The sequence below is a fragment of the Mobula hypostoma genome, chromosome 12 (genome assembly GCF_963921235.1).
Source record: "Mobula hypostoma chromosome 12, sMobHyp1.1, whole genome shotgun sequence".
Taxonomy (NCBI): Eukaryota; Metazoa; Chordata; class Chondrichthyes; order Myliobatiformes; family Myliobatidae; genus Mobula; species Mobula hypostoma.
This window is the reverse complement of record NC_086108.1, coordinates 78,121,612-78,144,286: the sequence shown is the minus strand read 5'-3', so window position 1 is coordinate 78,144,286 and position 22,675 is coordinate 78,121,612. Positions and strand designations below refer to the sequence as shown.

The 22,675-nt window shown below is 40.0% G+C and overlaps 1 protein-coding gene across 6 annotated transcripts in view; it reads right to left on the bottom strand.

Annotated features, from left to right (window-relative positions):
* The window catches only part of slc6a9 (solute carrier family 6 member 9), a 299,983-nt gene that overhangs the window by 156,426 nt on the left and 120,882 nt on the right, over positions 1-22,675 (bottom strand). For 2 of the 6 annotated variants that reach the window (XM_063064440.1, XM_063064443.1), the window contains exon 1: positions 3,013-3,282. The exons of 2 other annotated variants lie outside the window; for them this stretch is intronic. In XM_063064440.1, the coding sequence (XP_062920510.1) occupies positions 3,013-3,084 (72 nt within the window). In that variant the 5' untranslated portion in view covers positions 3,085-3,282. 2 more of the 6 variants (XM_063064444.1, XM_063064442.1) reach the window with 2 other exon arrangements.

Below are 22,675 nucleotides of genomic sequence, written 5' to 3'. Positions count from 1 at the left end.
AAGCCACTTCCGAATCCATCTGGCCAAACTTCCCTGGATCCCATGCCTTTTGACTTTCTGAATAAGCCTACCATGTGGAACCTTGTCAAATGCCTTACTAAAATCTATATAGATCACATCCACTGCACTACCCTCATCTATATGCCTGGTCACCTCCTCAAAGAACTCTATCAGGCTTGTTAGACACAATCTGCCCTTCACAAAGCCATGCCAACTGTCCCTGATCAGACCATGATTCTCTAAATGCCCATAGATCCTATCTCCAAGAATCTTTTCCAACAGCTTTCCCACCACAGATCTAAAGCTCACTGGTCTATAATTACCCAGACTATCCCTACTACCTTTTTTGAACAAGGGGACAACATTCGCCTCCCTCCAATCCTCTGGTACCATTTCCGTGGACAACGAGGACGTAAAGATCCTAGCCAGAGGCTCAGCAATCTCTTCCCTCGCCTCATGGAGCAGCCTAGGAAATATTCCATCAGGCCCAGGGGACTTAACCATCCTAATGTATCTTAACAACTCCAACACCTCCTCTCCCCTAATATCAACATGCTCCAGAACATCAACCTCACGTATATTGTCTTCACCATCAAGTTCCCTCTCATTGGTGAATAGTGAAGAGAAGTATTCATTGAGGACCTCGTTCACTTCCACAGCCTCCAGGCACATCTTCCCACCTTTATCTCTAATCAGTCCTACCTTCACTCCTGTCTTCCTTTTGTTCTTCACATAACTGAAGAATGCCTTGGGGTTTTCCTTTACCCTACTCACCAAGGCTTTCTTACGCCCCCTTCTTGTTCTTCTCAGCCCCTTAAGCTCCTTTCTTGCTTCCCTATATTCCTCAATAGACTCATCTGATCCTTGCTTCCTAAACCTCATGTATGCTGCCTTCTTCCACCCGACTAGATTTTCCACCTCACTTGTCCTTCACTCTACCATTCTTTATCTTCCTCACCGGGACACATTTATCCCTAACATCCTGCAAGAGATCTCTAAACATCGACCACATGTCCATAGTACATTTCCCTGCAAAAACATCATCCCAATTCACACCCGCAAGTTCTAGCCTTATAGCCTCATAATTTGCCCTTCCCCAATTAAAAATTTTCCTGTCCTCTCTGATTCTATCCTTTTCCATGATAATGCTAAAGGCCAGGGAGCGGTGATCACTGTCCCCCAGATGCTCACCCACAGAGATCTGTGACCTGACCCGGTTCATTACCTAGTACTAGATCTAGTATGGCATTCCCCCTAGTCGGCCTGTCCACATACTGTGACAGGAATCCGTCCTGGACACACTTAACAAACTCTGCCCCATCTAAACCCTTGGAACTAATCAGGTGCCAATCCATATTAGGGAAGTTAAAATCACCCATGATAATAACCCTGTTATTTTTGCACCTTTCAAAAATCTGCCTCCCAATCTGCTCCTCTATCTCTGCTGCTACCAGGGGGCCTATAGAATACCCCCAGTAGAGTAACTGCTTCCTTCCTGTTCCTGACTTCCACCCATACTGACTCAAAAGAGGTTCGTGCTACATTACCCACCCTTTCTGTAGCTGTAATATCCCTGACCAGTAATGCCACCCCTCCTTCCCTCCCCCCCCCATTCCCTCTTAAAGCACTGAAATCCAGGCATATTGAGAATCCGTTCCTGCCCTGGTGCCAGCCAAGTCTCTGTAATGGCCACTATGTTGTAATTCCATGTATGTATCCAAGCTCTCAGACTAAAGGAGGATGTACTCATGATTGGACAAAGGTTCACCAGATTGATTTCCTCGGATGAGGGAGGGTTGAGGGAATTGTTCTTTGAGGGGGGATAAAGTAGGTATCTGTTGGGGAGGGACCAAGAAAATAGTACATTTTTGGAATGCTATTGCATGGGGGTGATGGGCACTCGGTTTCTGAATATATTCAAGATAAAGATAAATGGATACTTAAACATTAAGGGAATAGAAGTAGCACCACAGGATAAGAGCTGTGGTTTTACAGAATGGTGGAATAGGCACAAGACACCAAATGTCATACTTCAGTATCTTTAATTTTTATGACTATCCTTACACATCATGTTCACGTAAAGAGAAATGAATACTGAACTACCTTTGCACTGATAGTTCATTCAAGGCACAAACCTTTCTGAACAAATGTACGGAGTCTCCAAAGTTACTGACTGCCAATTTGGCCACCAATACATTTCTGGTGGAGTGGGAACATTCAAGTCACTTACAGAAGTTTGTCTCCCTTCCACAGTAGTTTCTCACCCAAAAATACAGGGAAGAAATTTTCTCGCCTTGAATGACTATTTTATTTCCATTTATCTAACACTAATGTTTTTGCTGTCCCTCTTCAGGCTGTCTGTCTTTACAGCTTATTTCTTCCAACAACTTTTCATAAATACATCAAGCCAGACTTGGATTAGTGATCAAACAGAAAAAGATGGTGACTTCTCGGTTATATTCTCTCCCTTTTCACTTGTATTTAATTAAATATACAAACTTTAGACACTTCTGAAGAACAATCCTGAGACATTCTTTCTCTTTTAAACAAACTTGAGATCTGATATAGCTTATTTCAGGCACCTCATACTATCCTGCTCCATTTCCTTTGCTGTTATTATGTGAGACGCACTATCACTTATTGGCAATTAACTTCAAAATAAAATTGCCTCAACTAATTAAGAGTCAGCAGAAGTAGGTAGATTATGGTTACAAATGCCCACAGCTTAAATATTCTTACAGTTTTCTGGTTTGAAAGTTAAAATGAAAACTTTTTAAACTTGATAAACTATTCCATCATATACCAATAAAGCTAGCCATCAGAGGATTTATCAAAACCACTTCTGAAAATAAAAAATTAAAATTAAACAGACTAAATTTTATTGCAAAGGCCTTTTGTCTGATTAAAAAAGGCACACTTCTGTGCTGAGAGCATAATAATAAAAGTTATGAATATTTTCACCTACCGGAAACAAACCCATTCCTAGCGAAGAATTTAGCGTACAGCCTTTACCTTTTTGAGTCTTGGAGGGCAAGAAACTTGCTGGGGGAAAAGGTTTTGGTTGTCTACCAAAAGAACACACATCTGCCTCCGAAGGGAAAAAGCATGAAATCACTCAACACTTGATTCTTGATATAAATCCCAATCGGACAATATGCCATAATGATATTTTTTCGCTTTGCTCCTTCAAGTGTTGCTGAATCGTCCACTTGTCACATTCACAAGAAAGTAACAGAATATGATATGCTGGAAATATGGAGAAAGGCTCTCCCCAGTAACTGCACTTACTTACACACACTCCACCACCCAACAATGCTCTCTCTGCTTCTGACTGTCCCACTCTTCGCTTAATCTGGCTGAAGTGCTTTTCCTTAAAAAAAAGTTTCTAAACTGCACGCTGACAGACTTTTAAGGAGGTTAGGGCCTTGTATCACATGGAGGAAACCACACAGAGTCGTCAGGGACTCCCTGAGTAATCACAAAAAGAGACGCAGGAGGGACAATGCACTTTCTTGATAAATGCCATTCCTAAGCACCTCTCACCATCACCCCTGGAGCCCTGAACAATGCTGCTTTGATGCTGACACAAACTTCCCCTTGGTCACTGAAGGTTTTTCTCAGTACTGGGGTTAGTTTAATACAAGACAACTCTTACAAAAGGGCTTGCATTCACATTGATCCTACTGCACTCAAGTTCTCAACTCCTTTTCTCAGATGATTAGTTATAATTAAGATTTTTAAAATATTAAATTAATTTAAATCGTCAGATCTACTGCAAATAAAACAGCTCTTTCTCCTTAGTGAAGTAATATTTGTCTTGCACCTTCTCTCTCTCAAAGGAGCCCTGATTAAAAGAGGAATCCAATGATCAAGGTTGATTAATGTGTGAATTAAGTCCACCTCATTTCATGCAATAGCTTTTTCAACCCCTCTGCCACTTCCTTGCAATTATTTGCCCTCCTGTCTGAAGCTCAATGTAGGAAGCCTCCTCTACCCTGAAGCTGTACTAATTTTTTTGTTGCTCAGGGTAGAGATTTGCCAGAAACAGTATTCTTTGGAATATTTGTTTCATCTCTCTGCCTGAAAACAGAGCCTGTAACTCACTGCTACAGCAGGGGGATGGTGCAAAGCTCACAAGAGGAAGCAGGAAGCTCATTAGTTCTAACTTTACTGCTCTCCGGCGATGATGACAGGACGAACACAGAAAAAGCTTTCGAGATCATCCCGAGAACAGAGAGCATTAATAATGGTGCAAAAAGCAAAATTCTGGATGAGGTCAGCATCTATGAATGCAAAGGGTTGGTTGATATTTTGGGTCTTGAATGTCAACTATCCCTCTGACTCTACATATGTTGTTTGACCAGCTGAGTTTCCCCAGCAATTTGTTGCTTGCTCAAGATTACAGCATTTACAGTCTCTTTTCCATGGCAGTAAGAAACTCCAGGGAGCTTTAGCCACAGCTCCGGACACTACAGAAAGCATCCTCCCTGCCATGGACACTAGCTACACTTCTCACTGCCTTAGTAAAGCAGCCAGCGCAATCAAAGACACCACCCACCCCAGACATTCTCTTAACTCCCACCTTCAGCCATCAGGCAAAAGACAGGAAAGACTGAAGGCTCATATCATTAGGCTCAAGGACAGTTACTGACCTGCTGTTATTGGACTATTGAACTGTTCTCTACCATGATAAAATAGACTCTTGACCACCAACAATTTCATTAGGATCTTGCACCTTACTGTCTACATGCACTGCACTTTCACCATAACTGTAACACTATTTTGCACTCTATCACTGTTTTATCTTGTACCACTTCAATGTAGTTTAATGATTTTATCTGTAGGAACTGTACGTAAAACAGGTTCTTCACTGCACCTCAGTACACGTGACAATAAGCTCATTTACCAAGCTTACCAATTCACTCAATAATGCGGAAGTACATTCAAAAGCAATGGCAAGCCTGCTCTTTTGCCATTTGTTTGAATTCGGGTCAGGACAGATCATTGCCAATTTGTCCCAACTTCACATTAAGGCAGCAAATTAAATCTCTTATTTCACTTGGTGAAACAATAGTTCTTAATATGAAAGTGAGTTCTTGAACATCAATTTCTCTACCTTCTGGTAATTGCTTTGTCCTTTCCCTCCCACTCTTCCCACCTCCACTACCTTTTTCTCTCCTGATCCAGTTACCCTCCATCAAACTTTACCCCCCTCCACCCTCACTATCTGCCCACCACTCACACACTCTTCCCACTGGTTCCCTCCCTTTATACCCTAGTCTACATCCTCTCCTAACACATTCTATCTTCTTCAGCCCTTTATCATTTCCACCCATCACCAGCTTCTCACATCATTTCTGCTCTCCTCCCTCGCTCATATACCTATCACAACCATTACCTGGATCCACCTATTACAGTCTGCCAGCTCTTGCTCCACCCTCTTCCCTCTGCCATTTTATACTGGCCATCTCCCCTCTTTCCAGTCCTGTTGAAAGGTCTTATCCTCAAAAGTTGATTATTCACTTCTGTCCATAGTTACTACCTGACTCACTGAATTCCTCCCATTTCTTTGTTCAGTTCCTCCAGCAGTTTGCGTTTTGCGCCAGATCTTAGTATCCATAGTCTCTATTGTCCCCATACGTTTAGTTGTTGATTATATTCAAAGCTGAAATTAACAGTTTTTTGGAATCCACGATGCAGGGAATGAGTGGGAGAGTGAAGTCAGAGTGAGATCAACCATAATCTGACTGAATGGCAGACTACGCTTAATTACCTCTGCTGCTGCTCTTGCTCCCTATCTGCCTATATTTTCTGGTGATTTCAATATTCATACTAATTATCTCTCAAACATGAACTCCAAGGCAGCTGAATTTATGAACTTACTAGACAGCCTAGATCTTGCCCAGCATGTCACTGAAACCACCCATTGACTTGGAAATGCACTTGACTTAGTAATGGCAAAAGAGTTAAATATTATTAATGTACATCTGTCTGATATCATTATCTCTGATCATTTTTGTGAACTTTGTGATGCCCTCCAGCCTGTACACAAAACCGCAAAAAAATTACAGCCAACAACCAGTATTTTGATGCTGCAACACAAGTTAAATTCTGAGCTCGTTAGTTTATCTGACCCATGTGATGGAAACCGCTCAGTAAATAAAAGAGTTGATTCTTTCAGCAATAACTTGACAAATATTTTAAATACAGTGGCCCCACCTAGGATTAAAAAGAAGTCACTGAGTAAATTATCACCATGGTTAAACAATTCTGTTTGCAGGTCAAGAGCTCATACTGCTCTTGGAGGAAAATTGGGCTCGAAATCCACCATAATATTTTCAAGGAAAATCTAGCCTCTTTTGATGCTGCTATACACTCTTCAAGAACAGCCCATTTTTCCAAGATTATTACGGGGAATAGCAGGGAATTCAAGAACATTGTTCTCAACTATAAACCAACTGTTGAACTCTGCCCCAACCTATAATGTCCTCAGTCAAGCATCTGCCACAGATGCAGGGAATTTGCAAATTTTTTCTCAAAAAAAAAACTTCCAGGAAGAGTATAGCTACAGATACTCATAACCTCTATAGGAAACCTCAAAAAGATGGCAACCGTGTCAAAACTTACAAGTATTTCTGATTCAGAACTCTAAAATTGTGACAAAGAGTAACTGTCTAGTTGCTGTCCCGACCCAGTCCTTACCACATTTTTAAAGGATTCTTTTAATAAGATCTTCAATTCCGTAAGGAAAATTACTAACATATCCATTGAAACTGTGGTTTTTCCAGATGCTTTCAAAATTCAGTTGTTAAACTCCTGTTTAAAAAGCCAAGTTTAAATAGTGAGGTACTACTTAACTACAGGCCTATATCAAATCTTCCCTCCCAGCGCAAAATTCTTGAGAAAAATAATTTTCAACCAACTTGACAAATTTCTGAATGAAAACAAAATTCTAGAAAAGTTTCAGTCAGGTTTTAGAGCAAACCTCAGCACAAAGGTTACCAAAGGTTGCCACAGCTCTTACCAAAATTGTCAGTGATCTTAGGCTCAAAATCATGCCAACAGGGTCTCAGTTCTAATTCTCAAAGGTCTAAGTGCTGCCTTCAACACAATTGGCCTCAACATTCTCCTCAATCACTTTGAGAACTGGGTTGTCCTTTCTGGAGTGTCCTTAAATGGTTTCGCCCATATACATAGTCATACTTTATTGATCCCAGGGGAAATTGGTTTTTGTTACAGTTGCATCATAAATAGTAATAAACCATAAATAATTAAATAGCAATATGTAAATCATGCCAGGAAATAAGTCCAGGACCAGCCTATTGGGGCTGTGTTTTGTGTACCTTAGAGAAAATTTTTTGTCTGGCTTGGAGACCAAGTTTCTAAGAGATATGATGTAACTTTTGGTGTTGGTCTTGGTCCTCTACTCTTCTCTTTATTTATGCTCCCCTTAGGAGACATCATTTAGAGAGCATAAACTTGATGTGATTCCACAGATATGCAGATAACACACATGTATATCTCAGTTGAGTTTAATGATGAGAACACCCCATCTTCTGACTTCTGGTATGGCTGCAATAAACAAATGGATGAGCAATAATTCCCTAAAACTAAATGAAGATAAAACTGAAACACTTGATCCCAAAGCCAAAAGAAATAAACTTCTTGATAAACTTGGGAACTTGGCTCCCCTTGTAAAATCAGAAGTAAATAGCTTGGGTGTTATCCTTGATTCAGATTGAATTTTAAATCCCTCAAAGTGACAGAGCAGCTTTTCTACAATTAAATAGTATTGCAAAGGTACGTCCGTCATGTACTGATGCTGAAAAACTAAACTACACCTGTATATCAAATAGACTAGATTACTGCAAAGCACCTTTTACTGGCCTTCCAAGATAATCTATTGACAAACCCTAACTCAGAATGCTATTGCAAAACATTTAACCAAAATCAGGATGAGTGAGCATATCACTCCAATATTAGCTAATTTACATTGGCTTACTGTATCTTTTAAAATTGATTTTAAAGTTCTATTAGTTATTTTTAAAGCTCTCAATGATCTGGGACCAGAGCACATCACAGAATTGTTTTCATTTCATAATCCTGCTCGAGCTCTCAGGTCTTCTTCCATCAGTCTCTTAAATTTGAACCATCTCCCTCAAAAGATAATTGGCAGATCAGCTTTTTTTTTGAACAACTCTTCTAAACTGTGGTATTCAATACCTAAAGCTATAAAAGACGCAGACACAATCGACACTTTTAAAAGACAGCTCAAAACCTGTTTATTTCACTTTGCTTTTAACTAACATCTTTTTTTTTTACCTTTTATTTTCATGATTTCATTTTATCCCATTGTAAAGCACTTTCAACTTCGCCATCTTCATGAAAAGTGCTCCAAGTTACAGTATTATTATAATACCATAGATGCCCAAAGGTGAACTCATAATATGTAAAAGCCTCCAAGTAGCAGAACGAGCTGCAGCTAACTGACTGCAACTAGTAAGTTTGCAGAGAGATTTTGGGAATGTCAGTTTTACTGCCCCTTCTAGTCATCCAATTTGATATAACCCTATGATAATTAGATCAAGATTCAAATTTATTTATCACACGTACATCACAACATACAGTGAAATGTGTTATTTGTGTTAACCAACACACCCACGTGCAGCCTGGGAGCAGCCCACAAATGCCGCCGCACATTCTGATGCTAATGTAGCGTGCCCACAATAAACTGGTTTGGCACTATTTTATAGCTCTTTTTAGAAACAGAAAACCTACAGCACAATACAGGCCCTTCGGCCCACAAAGTTGTGTTCAACATGTCCCCACCTTAGAAATTACTAGGGTTACCCATAGCCCTCTATTTTTCTAAGCTCCATCTACCTATCCAAAAGTCTCTTAAAAGACCCTATTGTATCCGCCTCCACCACCATTGCTGGCAGCCCATTCCACACACTCATCACTCTCTGCGAAAAAAAAAACTTACCCCTGACATCTCCTCTGTACCTACTCCCCAGCACCTTAGCACCTTAAACCGGTGTCCTCTTGTGGCAACCATTTCAGCCCTGGGAAAAAGCCTCTGACTATCCACACAATCAATGCCTCTCATCATCTTATACACCTCTATCAGGTCACCTCTCATCCTTTTTTTTTGTACTTTCCTTTGGGAAATATTTATTTATAAAAGCATTAAAAATAACCCAAACATTAATGGGCTTCAATAATTAGTCTGATAAATAGGAATGTGATTAAAATGTGGAAGTGAAATCAACAAGATATTTTCATTTATCTTCCATTTATTTGCATACACTACTCAAGGTAAAGTTCATCTTGTCAATCAACCTACACCCAGCACCCAACATTAGGCACTATGCTGGCATGGACTGCGCCCATTCTTACCTCACTGCTAACCTCCAAATAGACTGTTTTCCGACTCTGGACATGTGCTCCAGTCACACATGCAACTTGCAGTCCAATAACAAAGCAGGAGTTTACTAACAAAATGTAATGGTGACCAAAATTAATTTACACCATAATCTTATTTCAAGGTTTAGATATCAATAATAGACTTTGCTCACACAGTATGTTTTTTAACATCCTTGCAGAGATGATTGCCTAGCAACCACTGCTAGGTCTCCAGTTCCTAGCTATTTATTTTGTTAAACCTTATTTACACTATAATTAGACAGTAATTAAAATCCAATTACCCAATCAGCAGAATTAGTATTGTGCAAATTCAGTACTGTTGCTGAAATTCAAGGCACTGAATGGCCACACCCATCACTACCTAGTAACACAGGGGTATTGAACATTGAATTCTCCAACTTCCGGTAATTCCCTCCCCCTCCCGTCCCCCATCCCAGTTTCACTCCGCTCCCTCCCCCAGCTGCCTATCACCTCCCTCATGGTTCCACCTCCTCCTACTACCCATTGTGCTTTCCCCTATTCCTTCACCAATCCTACCTATCCCCTCCCTGCTTCCCTTCCCCCACCCTTTTATCTTTCCCCTTACTGGTTTTTCCACCTGGTACCTACCAGCCTTCTCCTTCCCATCCTCCCCCCACCTTCTTTATAGAGCCTCTGCCCTTTCCCTCTACAGTCCTGATGAAGGGTTCTGGCCCGAAACGTTGATCGTTTCCATGGATGCTGCCCGACCTGCTGAGTTCCTCCAGCGTGTTGTGAGTGTTCCCTATTAACACAGGGCTCTGAAGCCCCTTCCTTCCCCATTCACTTCTACTGTTCATCTCTTTTTCAATATTACATTACTAAAAAATGACAGCAAAAGTAACTGGGGTAAGTTGTGCTGGCACAGAGCAATAGCCGAACACTGCAGTTTTAATGTATTTAGAAATGAAGTGTGGATAAAACAAATAATGGCTGTAGCAAGAAAAGTTAATATCAGACTACATATAAATTAAAATAAACAATGAGGGATAATTGCACATTGTGATAGTGGAAGGACAGCGCACTAAGGGTTGACCGAGAGGAAGTTAGAAAGTGCTTAAGTAGTAGGGAAGTAGATAGAATGTTTTCTAATTGAAAAATCTGACTGGGATGGAAAGGAAGCAACTAGAACATAGAAAACATACAGCACAATACAGGCCCTTTGGCCCACAAAGCTGTGCCAACCACGTCCCTATCTTAGAACTACCTAGGCTTCACCCATAGCCCTCTATTTTTCCAAGCTCCATGTAGCCATCCAGGAGTCTCTTAAAAGACCATATCGTTTCCACCTCCACCCCATTCCACGCACTCACCCTCTGTGTAAAAAAAAATTACCCCTGACATCTCCGTAGCAAAGTAATGTCGTAAATATTAAATTGTTAGAAAAAGTAGAAAGAAGGATTGTCATTAAGGAACCCCTCCACACAGGGCATGCTCTCTACTCATTGTTACCGTCAGGATCAGCTTCTTCCCCTGTGCCATCCGATTTCTGATGGACTTTGAAATCATGAATGCTACCTCACTACATTTTTATTTCTGTATACACACTTACTGTAATTCATAGTTTTACCCTATATTGTCATGTATTGCATCGTACCACTGCTGCAAATTTATCAAATTTCACAACATATGCTGGCGATATTAAACCTGGTTCTGATTGGGTAAGATTAGGAAGTAGTTGATGGTTGCAGAATTGAAGAAACGATAGAAAGTAATATGTAAAAATTCAATGGAAAAAGGAACAGTGTAAAATGGTTGGAGGAATCATGACAAGTACCACCCAGTCCAGTTACTTGGTAAGAGGAACCACTAGGAAACAGACATACATACTTCAAGACAGGTGTGAAGAGTTTAGAACATCATTCATACATGGATACAAGTGCAAATGGATCCAATTTCTAGATATCAGAGTTGGAAAGGTACTAGAATCTTTACTAAAATTCACAAAATGTGCTATACATTGTATTTTTAGCTCTTACAAGATTAATTCATTCTTCCAGATACAGAAAGCATATACATCAATACTTTGAACAAGTAATAGAGAGTCCAAAAAAAGGCTAGCATGCTCTTGCAAGGAGATAGAAAGGCCTTTGATTAGGTGTCTCAACTGATTCATGACAAAGATCAAAGACCATATGTCTGGAGATTCTGGCCCAAAAGAGGAAGTAGCAATTTGGCACCAATAGCCATTTGGCATTGGTTTCCTGCAGCAAATTTCAGTTAAATCATCACATACTTTTGGCATTGAAAATATGCCATCCAGTGCTCAATTTGGATGGCTGGTTCTGAATAGCTAATTGACCAGGTCTGACTGGGCAATCATGGAGTCAGGTCAGAGCAGAGCATGGTGGGCTTTCTATGACCAATGGGTCAATCCAGGGACTTAGGTCAACATGGAGCCAGGGAAGCAGGGTGTGGACAGGAGGTCAGTATTTAGTGGGCGAGTCAGTGTAATTCAAGAATGAAGGTAAATTATATTATAGCCATCTCATCCTGGGCATTCCCAATTACAGATTTTTCCAGAACAACCCATGGCAAGGTTGCTCTATAACTACTCTTTGCAGAAATTGCATCAGGGAACAAGAATGACTCATGTGTGCAGAGTAGGATTTCCAGAGAAAATAAAATGACCCAGTAATGGTGGCTGGCACTGACTGTGTCGATCTTCTAATTACTGTATGGTTTCTGCCAGGATCTCTGCTTTCATGCTCTAAAAATACGGTATGTTAAAATGTTGCAAGTTATCCCTAATCAGCAAAAAAAAACATAAGTGAGTCAATGTGTGTGTGAGAAAGATTCAGTTACAGGCCCATAGGGAAATATGAAAAGGGCAAAAGGGGCTAATGGAATTGCTGTATTGGGGGTCAACAGAACCCAAAGGGCTGAACAGTCTCCTCTGTATTACACTACATAAGTAAATCCTGTCCAACTCTTAAAATAGATCAATTTTTAGTAGCACAAAGATGAAGGGAGTCATATGCAATTAAATTTCTAGACCACGTTATCGAGTGTCAGAACAAATTGAAAAGATGGCTACGAACCAGAAAATTGACTGCAAATGTTAGGTGAAGTAACTTGGACTGGCATAATGTTAGAAGTGATCTACTAGAATCTATACTGGGATCAAAGTTGTGCACCTTTTATGTAACTGGTTTGGACTCAAAAAAAAGATATCATTGAACCTAAATAGACTTGTAAAGTATATGTATATTGCAAATGAAATTCAATACAGCAAAGTGGGCTGTGGTTACTTTTGGTGGGAGAAATATGGAGTACTCCATCCCAGTTAAATAAGAAACTGTGGGCTTAGATTACATATTTTAGCATCAAATTTGAGATTTCCTGGAATGAAATGTGATGAACATTCCAGGGTTCCTGTATATTTTCCTGCTGTATTTCTAACCCAAGCCTGGAAAAATATATTTATGAAAAATAACAGTGGAATGAGCTGTTTAAAAACTAATTGCCAAAATAAAGGGGGCTCATGATAAACTTTAACAGAACAGCAGTGAGACCAGTGTGAGGGAAATGGGAATAAAATTAGTATTTCTTGAGAAGAAATTTACTTCCTCGTATTTTTAGGCAACTAATCTGTTGACATTCTCTTCCATTAATCCTCTGATGTTCCTGAACCAATGGTACTAAGCCCTGATCCCCTGGTACTCCTGAATCCCCAACACAATGATCCCTCAATATTTCTGAAACACAAAATTCCTTGCCTTCCAATTCCTCTGTTTCCGGGCCCCTGACTGCCCAAACCACAATGTTCCAATTTATTTAGTTCTCTGAGGTTCTGGAGCAGGACCCCAAGCCATGATTCTCTGCCTGTTGTTACTGGCTCTCTCACTGTTAAGTATTACAGCTCCCAAAACTAATTGAAAGAAAAACAGAAGCCAGGATATGCTTTGTCTGTTTAGTTTTTCTTTTTTTTTAAAAAAGTGAGGCACTCACATATGACATGGTGGCTTAAGGACATATGCCATTCACATACTTTTACATATAATCAATAATGAATTATAGAAACAGAATGTGTAATGAAACAATAACTCAAATATTACTAAAATATTAAATACACTATACTCTTCCATGCTTAGCTATAAATTCCATACTGAAGGCATCTCAACTCAAATGCGTAATGTATTGCTCTCTGGTCATTTTATATACAGAATACATACATAATACAACTACTATATATACAGCCACAGCATAGCAAATTTTAAATTGTCTCATTCAGGCATAAAGATTTAATCTCTGTGGAGGATTCCTTACTCTTGTGGGGTAAATCTTTCATAACGGGGGGAGCGAGACAGGGTGTTTACACTGCTTGGCAGGTGAGACTCGAGGCTGTGAAACAATCTCAGGTTGTGGAACTTCCTCAGTGGTGGTTGTAGTATTTGACTCTGGAACTGCAAGAAGTGGTTCTGATAGCTCTGGATACTTTTCTCCTCTAACAATTCACTCTGCTCTTTTCCAACTGATCAACATGCCATCTCTAGATGACATCAGACGCCATCTCCACTGTGTAGGAAAGTGGTCTAGTTCTGTCCTTGATCTTTACAAATACCCACTTTTGAGCATCTCTTTCATCCCTTGACAGGACAGCACATCCAGGAGTGAAACACTGAGCCTGCTTGTTTGAGGAGACCTCAACTTGCCTCAGCTATTTGTCCTGCAAACTCCTTCTGAGATTGGAAGTGAGGATATCCCAGTACAAGTGAAGACTCAGGAACAGCATAGCTGGTGAGCTGTTGGTTGTGGAGTGTGCTGCATTGTGATATGCAAAGAGGAAAAAGGCAAGCTCCTGATTCAGTGCAGTGTGTTCCACTGATAATTGTGTTCTTTAGACCCTGTGCAAAACTTTCCATCAAGCCATCTGTAGCTGGGTGACACAGTGCAAATGTAATATGTCTTATTCCTTTCATTTTCAGGAGTGACCGAACCTGTTCCACAACAAACTATAGTCCATTATCATTGACTTGGTGTTCTGGAACACCAGTCCTTGCAAAGAAACTTCTCAACACATTAACAGCGTGCAAAGCTGTTGTGGAGGTTATTGTGAACACTTCTGGCCACTTTGTAGCTGCATCTACTTACCAAGACATTTGTGCCCATGAATGATCTGGCAAAATCCACATGGATCCTGTGCCAGGGCAATGAAGGCCATTTCCAGGGACGGGGAGGCACTGCTCTTGGCATCTTCCAGACATACTGCTGTCCCAAACACTGCTTGGCAAACTGCTCAATCTGCTGATCTGTCCCAGGCCACCAGACAACACTTCAGGCCAATGCTTTCATTTGATCACTCCTAGATGACCGGCTTGCATCTCCTCCAATACTTTAACTCTCAGCTTGGATGGTACAAGAACTCTCAATCCCCACATAAAGCAACCTCCCTCAAGGGCAAGTTCATCCCAGCACTGAAAAAAAAAATAGGGGAACTGGAACTTCTGCCTTACATTCCAGCTGAACATATCCTTACCTTAGAAATTACCTAGAGTTTCCAATAGCCCTCCATTTTTCTGAGCTCCATGTACCTGTCCAGGAGTCTCTTAAAAGACCCCATTGTATCCGCCTCCACTACTGTTGCCGGCAGCCCATTCCAAGCTCTCACCACTCTGCATAAAAAAAACCTTACCCCTGACATCTCCTCTGTACCTATTTCCAAGCACCTTAAAACTGTGCCCTCTTGTGCTAGCCATTTCAGCCCTGGGAAAAAGCCTCTGACTATCCACACGATCAATGCCTCTCATCATCTTATACACCAACACCCCTGGCAGGGTGCTCAATGCACCCACCACTCTCCGTAAAAAAAAAACTTAGATACTCTGACAACCCATCCCTCCCCCAATACTTTCCACCTTAAAATTATGCCCCCTTGTATTAGCCATTTCTGCCCTGAGAAAAGTCTCTGGCCTCGATCTATGCCTCTCATCTTGTACATGATTTATTTTGACTGAATTTGGTATTATCACATGGAATTCTGATTTCTGTGCTACAAGTAATATTACCTCTATATGAAATGCACAAAAGAATTATGAAGATGCTAACAAAATTGGAAGAAGCAACAACCAGGATAGATCGAGCAGTCTGGGGAAATTAACGGAGAACTGGCTGGTCTTTAAGAATTGTGATGGGTTTGATATGACAACATTATATCACAGAATACAGAGCGAATCTAAAGCAAGAGGACATGAAAATGAGATGCAAGAAATTCTGCAAAGGCTGGACATCTTGAGCAACATACACAAAATGTTGGAGTAACTCAGCAAATCAGGAGGGCAAGAAACAATCAACATTTTGGGCCAAGACACTTTGGTCTGAAGTGTCAACCGTTTATTTCCCTCCATGGGTGCCGCCTGATTGGCTGAGCTCCTCCAGCATAAAAATCAGATGCCATTTAGTCATATGTACAAAATTAGGAGAAATTTACTTGTGTAAATAGTAGCAAAAAAAAATGGAATTCATTCAAGTTTGAAAACGAAGAACATGTCTACATCTTAGGAGATTTTATGTCAAGAGAATAGGAAAATAGATGAACATAGAAGATTTTACAAGATAGTAAAGACCAAAAACATTCTGATGACTGGGAACTTACAGCCCAAGGACAATAACTTTTGGTGTGAAGCAAAATGGTATCTCCAATTTACAGTTGGGTCAATACAGTTGACCCAATATAATTTTCTTTTCAGTGGACTGTATAATGACCCCATTATGATGGTATTCAGTCCTAGAGGACTAGAGAGCTAGGAAAGAAGTGTAAATTACCTTAAAAAAGTAGTAGCAGAAGCAATAAGTAACTGAATAAACAAATGAGGATGTGTACATGTGGCAAACAAAGGTGTTAGTGTTACGAAATAAGATGCACAGCAGGTTAGATAAAAACAAGAGCAGGAACTGACAAAGCAAAGAACAGGTTTATAATACCATACTATATAATTGAAGATGAATTCTCAGAGAAAGCTACAAGCCACTGTAACACGACTTTTGGTTTAATCACAACTTCACCAATGCAACCTTACAATGATGTACCACCAAGAACCATCATTATAGCAAAATAATCTATGCAAAGCATGAATGGAACTTGCGTGCATTATGCAAAAAAGACTGCAGAGATCATATAAACAGAGATCTTAGCATTCAATGTGATCTGAGTGCACTATCCCAAATAATCTGCATGCATGACAAATGCTTGTTACATAATGTTACCAGATCTACAACACCTAATGCAGTAATAGATAAGCAGGATTTTACAAAGTACAAATATACAATCCAAGAAAATCTTCAATTTTAAACACTGACACTTGATAATTTGGGTGTCATATTTTTATCTGCTTCACAAACTTATCTGCACTTTTATTTGAAATGTATTCTCAAAGTTTAGCAGAACAATTAAAGAATAAGACTGTTATTAAGTGCTCCTGAAGGATCAGACCCCAGTGCGGTGGAATGGCAGGACCTCCAGGAAAAGGCAAAAACAAGAAGATAAACATCAGAATCAGCCTCAGAAGCGTGACTAAGCAACACCATGAGGTAAACTCCATCTCCAACCACAGTAAGAATACTACCAGAGCCCTGGAGAAATGACACCACAAGAATTCATTCTCTTCAACATAATGACCAACCTCAGGCACCTTCTCTCTTCTTCTCCATCTTGTTTTACAGCAGTTGGCACCCAGCTTAATGGTGCATTACCACTACCTTCTGCTCCAGAGTGTGCAATAGACTTACATTCTAAATCCCTTCACCCAATCACACACACACTAACCTACACTTTACCCTCCCATCTTTGGCCATCTTAGTACCCTATTCCTGCTTATCCATTATATCCTATAAAAAAATCTTTGCATCCCTTAAGAAAGCTAAAAATACCCTGACCTATGCTCTCTCGCCCATGCCCAGCAACCCTTTTAATGTGAGTTCCTGCACCCCCAATTCCCTTAGATTAATTCTCATCATCTCTCTCTGTATCCTATACTTCCTGCAACTCAGAACTACATGTTCTACTGACTCCTCTTCCTGACATTCCTCATACAATCCTGTCTGGTGTTTCCCTATCATTTTCAATGTTTTATTTAATGCACAATGCCCCAGCCTTAACCTAGTCCACAGAGTTTACTCTCTTCTATATCCACAACCTACCCTACTACCTGCAACACTCTTTTGTATTTGATATAAATGCCTCCCTTTCCCCTACCTGTCCCATCTTTCTTACCACTTTTAGTTGATTTTTTTTCCCCCAGATTACACACTTAACCTCTGCTTTACTGATACTACTGTGCATTTCTATATTTTCTTTCTTTAACACCCTCTTTGCCAACTCATCCACCCTCTCATTCCCCTTCATCCCTACATGTGCTAGAACCCATGGAAATTTTACCTGACCTCCCTGATTTGCAATTCTTGTGACTGACTGAAGGACTTCATAAAGTACATCTTGCCAACTGTGTGAATGAAAAGACCTTAAACTCGTTAGAACTGAGGATGAATCTGAGCATATCAACACTTTGACTTGTCTAGCTTTCTCCACCCTTTATAATGCAACCAACACTGCCAGCATCTCCACCGTATACACCCCTAACTTATTAGATGTTCTTCTGCTGATTCCAATTCCTTTTGCTGGTAATAGCCACCCCAAATGCTAATGTCAAGCACTAACTGAGAGTCCTCTTTAAATAATCACAGATTCCCAGACACAGGTGGCAGTCACAATTAAATTAGCAGAACCAAACTGACAACACAAGAGTTTAACAACTACAATCAAGACACTGATTAGCTAACACAGGTGTTCAAAGACCACTGAAGCCCGACATGCTATGGCAAGCAGCTGGGTTCATGACAAAAAAAAACTGGCTGATATATGTTTCTTTATTTGTGGGGATTACTTTTATTTGTTTCTCCACTCCATCCACCTCTGATCTTATTAAACAATCTTTTGAGCGTTCTTCCAATATCCTCCTATTTTGCCGTACCTTTCTTTCTGGTTATACCTCGAGTAATATTTTGGGATATAGGAAAGTGTAAGATTTTGTGCCAGAAGTTCTGTCTCCCTAACAATCACCTCATGCCTCTACTATTATTTACCCCAACCTTCCACTGATCCCTCCCTACTTCTCCCACTTCACTTCATCCTCCCACCACCCTCTTCTCCCCATGTTGTCAGCAGCTGCAACGATGACAAAAACTGATGCCACGGTGTTCCTGAAATCAGTTTGAATTGAATTCACTTTATTTCTTACATCCTTCATATACATGAGGAGTAAAAATCAACAGCTGTCCAAGAAATTAATTGATTTAATCTATGTTGCTACTTAATGAGGTTGTGGCGCATTTAATTCCGTTCTAAGCATTCCATAATTATATAACAATTTTAATTGAGCTAACGATGTTGGTGTAATTCTAGAAGCTTAGTTGTTGCATGAGCTGTTACTCTAGATACAGTAGGGCCACAATATTCACAGACCTTTTTCTATAATTAGTTTCTGCCCAAGGTAACTTTCCACTGTTGAATACAACAGTAGATTCAGTATTGTTTCCTCACTTTTTCAAATCTCTGTTTCCAGCTATTGCTGATCTGGTGTGCAAGCAGATTTCACCTCACATTGGTCTGCATCCAGCCTCAGGTCCTTAACTAGAATGTTTCTGTTCATTGTTACCTAATAATAATAAAAAAATGTTTCTCTAGAGGCATTGAATATAAAACCAATGGCTATATTTCATTAGGAGTTTGAGGAGATTTGGCATGTCATCAAAGACTCTATCACATCTCTAATTTCTATAGAGGTGGAGAGCATTCTAACTGGTTGCATCACCATATGCTATGGAGAAGGATACAGTACAAGTTTGGAAAAGCTGTAGAAGGTTTCAGTCTCTGCCACCTCCATCATGGAGTTGGCCGAGTTTGCCTCCCCAACATTGATGACATCTTCAAAAGACAATGCCTCAAAAAAGTGGCATCCATCATTAAGTACACCCATCACCCAGACATGCCCTCTTCTCATTGCTACCATCAGGGAGGAAGTACAGGTATCTGAAGACACTCAATGTTATTGGAACAGCTTCTTCCCCTCCACCATTAGATTTCTGAATGGACAATGAATCAATGCATGATCAGTATCTCACTATTATTGCTCTCTATTTGCACTATTTACTTAATTTAACTTCTTTTCCTGTATTTTTAATAGCGATTTATAGTTTTTCATGTATTGCACTGTACTGCTGCCACAAAACAACAGATTTAATGACATATATTAGTGATATTAAACCTGATTCTGATTCGGATTCCCTATATTGTCAAAATCCACCATGAGTTGAACTGATGCAATCTCTCAGTTTCCCAAGGCAAAATCCCACTCTTGGAATGACTTCAAGGTATTCAGTGCAGTTAAAGACAACAGTTTTCCCATCCTCCTTCCAACATGTGCAACATGACACTTATTTTAAGAGGATCATGGTGAAGTTTTAATTATTCATGTGTCACTATTAAGAGCTATCTTATCAATAGACAATTCCCAGTAGGTGAAATAGGTTCTGTTTACAGCCAGGTGTTCCAATCAAACCATATTGTTCGGAGATTGAGTAATCTTTAATTTTACTTCAGACTGTTAACTAATCATTTTTGTTGTGATAAGCATTCATAATTCCTTCTTATTCATATAGCAATGTCCTCTGAAGATCTCTTTCATCTGTATAACCTGAAGAAGCAGGGGTTGATATCTTATAGCTCTTCATGCCCTGTTGATAGTTGCCTGTGTATCCTATGAAACTCCTACTCAAAAATAATAAGGCTTGATGCTGACAAGGAAGCATTGAACACCTCGCTCAGAGTTGGAGACCTCTTCCCAGAAACAGAGGGTTTCCTTGTGGCACGACAAGACCAGGTGGTTAACACAAAAAATAAATAATAAAAGACCAACAAATTCAAGTCAATAAATGTAGAAAATGCCAAGAGAAACCTGAAAAAATCCAACACGTTACTGCAGGGGTTCTCAACTTTTTTAATGCCAATGGCCAATACTATTAAGCAAGGGATCCATGTACCCCGGGTTGGGTACATCTGCATTACAGGATCCTGCAGCAGTTTAACTCAATCTGATTACTTACACAGACACAATCAAGCGGCAAATATCATTCACCAGATTCAGACTTTTAAATACAAACTCCTAAAGGCATCATACCTTACTATAAGTATAACCCTGATCCTGTTTTAGAGTCAGAGTGCTATAAATTATATTACGACTGATCCATTATTACAAATAGGACACTCCATAATAATCATTTAGATATAATATTACAGGATAAATAAGCAAGAACTATTTACTCAATAGATATAGCCACTCCAAACACACATAACATACAGAAATTAAAAAAGCGAAAAACAACACAAATATGCCAAATTAAAAGAGGGAACTGAAAGTTATGGAACATGAATAGGTTATACATTGTCCCAACAGCAGCATCTACTATTGGTATCTTCCCAAAGACACTACACAATAGCATAAATCAATTAGGCCTACACAGCAATATGTATGTAAATCTCCAGAAAGTTACAATACTGAACACTACTTGAATAGTCCGAAAGTTCTAGCAATTAAGAAATGAGTGTGCTTGGCAATGCCGTACCTCAGGTTTTACCAGCTTGACCCGAGAAAAAATAAATATTAATAATAACTTATTCATAGAGCATTTTTCATGCACTAAGTTCCTGGCTCAAAGTTCTTTACATAGTTAAGTGACCTGGACCAGATGGACTACACTTCAGGGTTCTGAAAGATGTAATGAAGAAATTGTGGAGACATTAGTAGTGAACCTTCAAAATTCACTAGATTCTGGAATTGTACAGAGGATTAGAAAACTGCAAATGTCTCTCCATGCTTTAAGAAGGGAGGGAGGCAAAAGAAAAGAAATTATAGGCCAGTTAGCCTGACTTCAGTGGTTGGGAAGACGTTGGAATTGATTATTAAGGATATGGTTTCAGGGTACTTGGAGGCATCTGATAAAATAGGCTGAAGTCAGCATGGTTTCTGCAAGAAGAAACCTTGTCTGACAAATCTGATGGAATTTTTTGATGAAGTTACAGGCAGGCTAGATAAAGGATGTTGCTTATTTGAATTTTCAGAAGGACTTTGACAAGATGCAGCATATGAAGCTGCTAGAAAGATAAGAGCCCATGGTATTTCAAGAATGATACTAGCTTTAGAAGATCAGCTGACTGGCAGGAGGCAAAGAGTGAGAATAAAGGGGACCTTTTCTGGTAGGCTGCTGGTGATGAGTGGTGTTCCACTGGGGTCAGTACTGGGTCTACTTCTTTTCATGTTATATGTCAATGATTTGGATGATGGAATTGATGGTTTTGTGGCCATGTTTGTGGATGATAATAAGACATGTGGAGAGGCAGGTGGCGTTGAGGAAATAGGGAGTCTGCAAAAGGACTTGGACAGATTTGGAAAATGGGCAAAGAAGTGGTACATGGATTATAGTGTAGGAAAGTGTACAGTTAAACACTTTGGAAGAAGGAATAAAGGCATAGACTATTTTCTAAATGGGGATGAAAAATTCAGAAATCAGAGGTGCAAAGGGACTTAGGAGTCCCTGTGCAGGATTTCCTAAAGGTTAACTTGCAGGTTGAGTAGATGTAAGGAGGCAAACACAATGTTATCATTCATTTTGAGGGGGTTGGAATATTAAAGCAAAGATGTAATGCTGAGGCTTTATAAGGCATTGATCAATCCATACTTAGAGCATTGTGAGCAGTTCAGAGCTCCTTATCTAAGAAAGGATATGCTGGCATTGGAGAGGGTCCAGAACAGGTTCACAAGAATGATCCCAGGAATGAAATGTTAACATGTGAAGAGCATTTGTTGGTTCTGGGTGCGTACTCACTGGAGCTCAAAAGAATAGAAACATAGAAAACCTACAGCACAATACAGACCCCTTCGGCAAACAAAGCTGTGCGGAACATGTCCTTACCTGAAAAATTACCTAGGGTCACCCATAGCCCTCTATTTTTCTAAGCTCTATGTATCCATCCAGGATTCTCTTAAAAGACCCTATCATATCGCCTCCACCACTGTCGCCGGCAGCCCATTCCACACACTCACCACTCTCTGCATAAAAAACTTGCCCCGATATCTCCTCTGTACCTACTTCCAAGCACCTTAAAACTGTGCCCTCTCATGCTAGCCATTTCAGCCCTGGGAAAAAGCCTCTGACTATCCACATGATCAATGCCTCT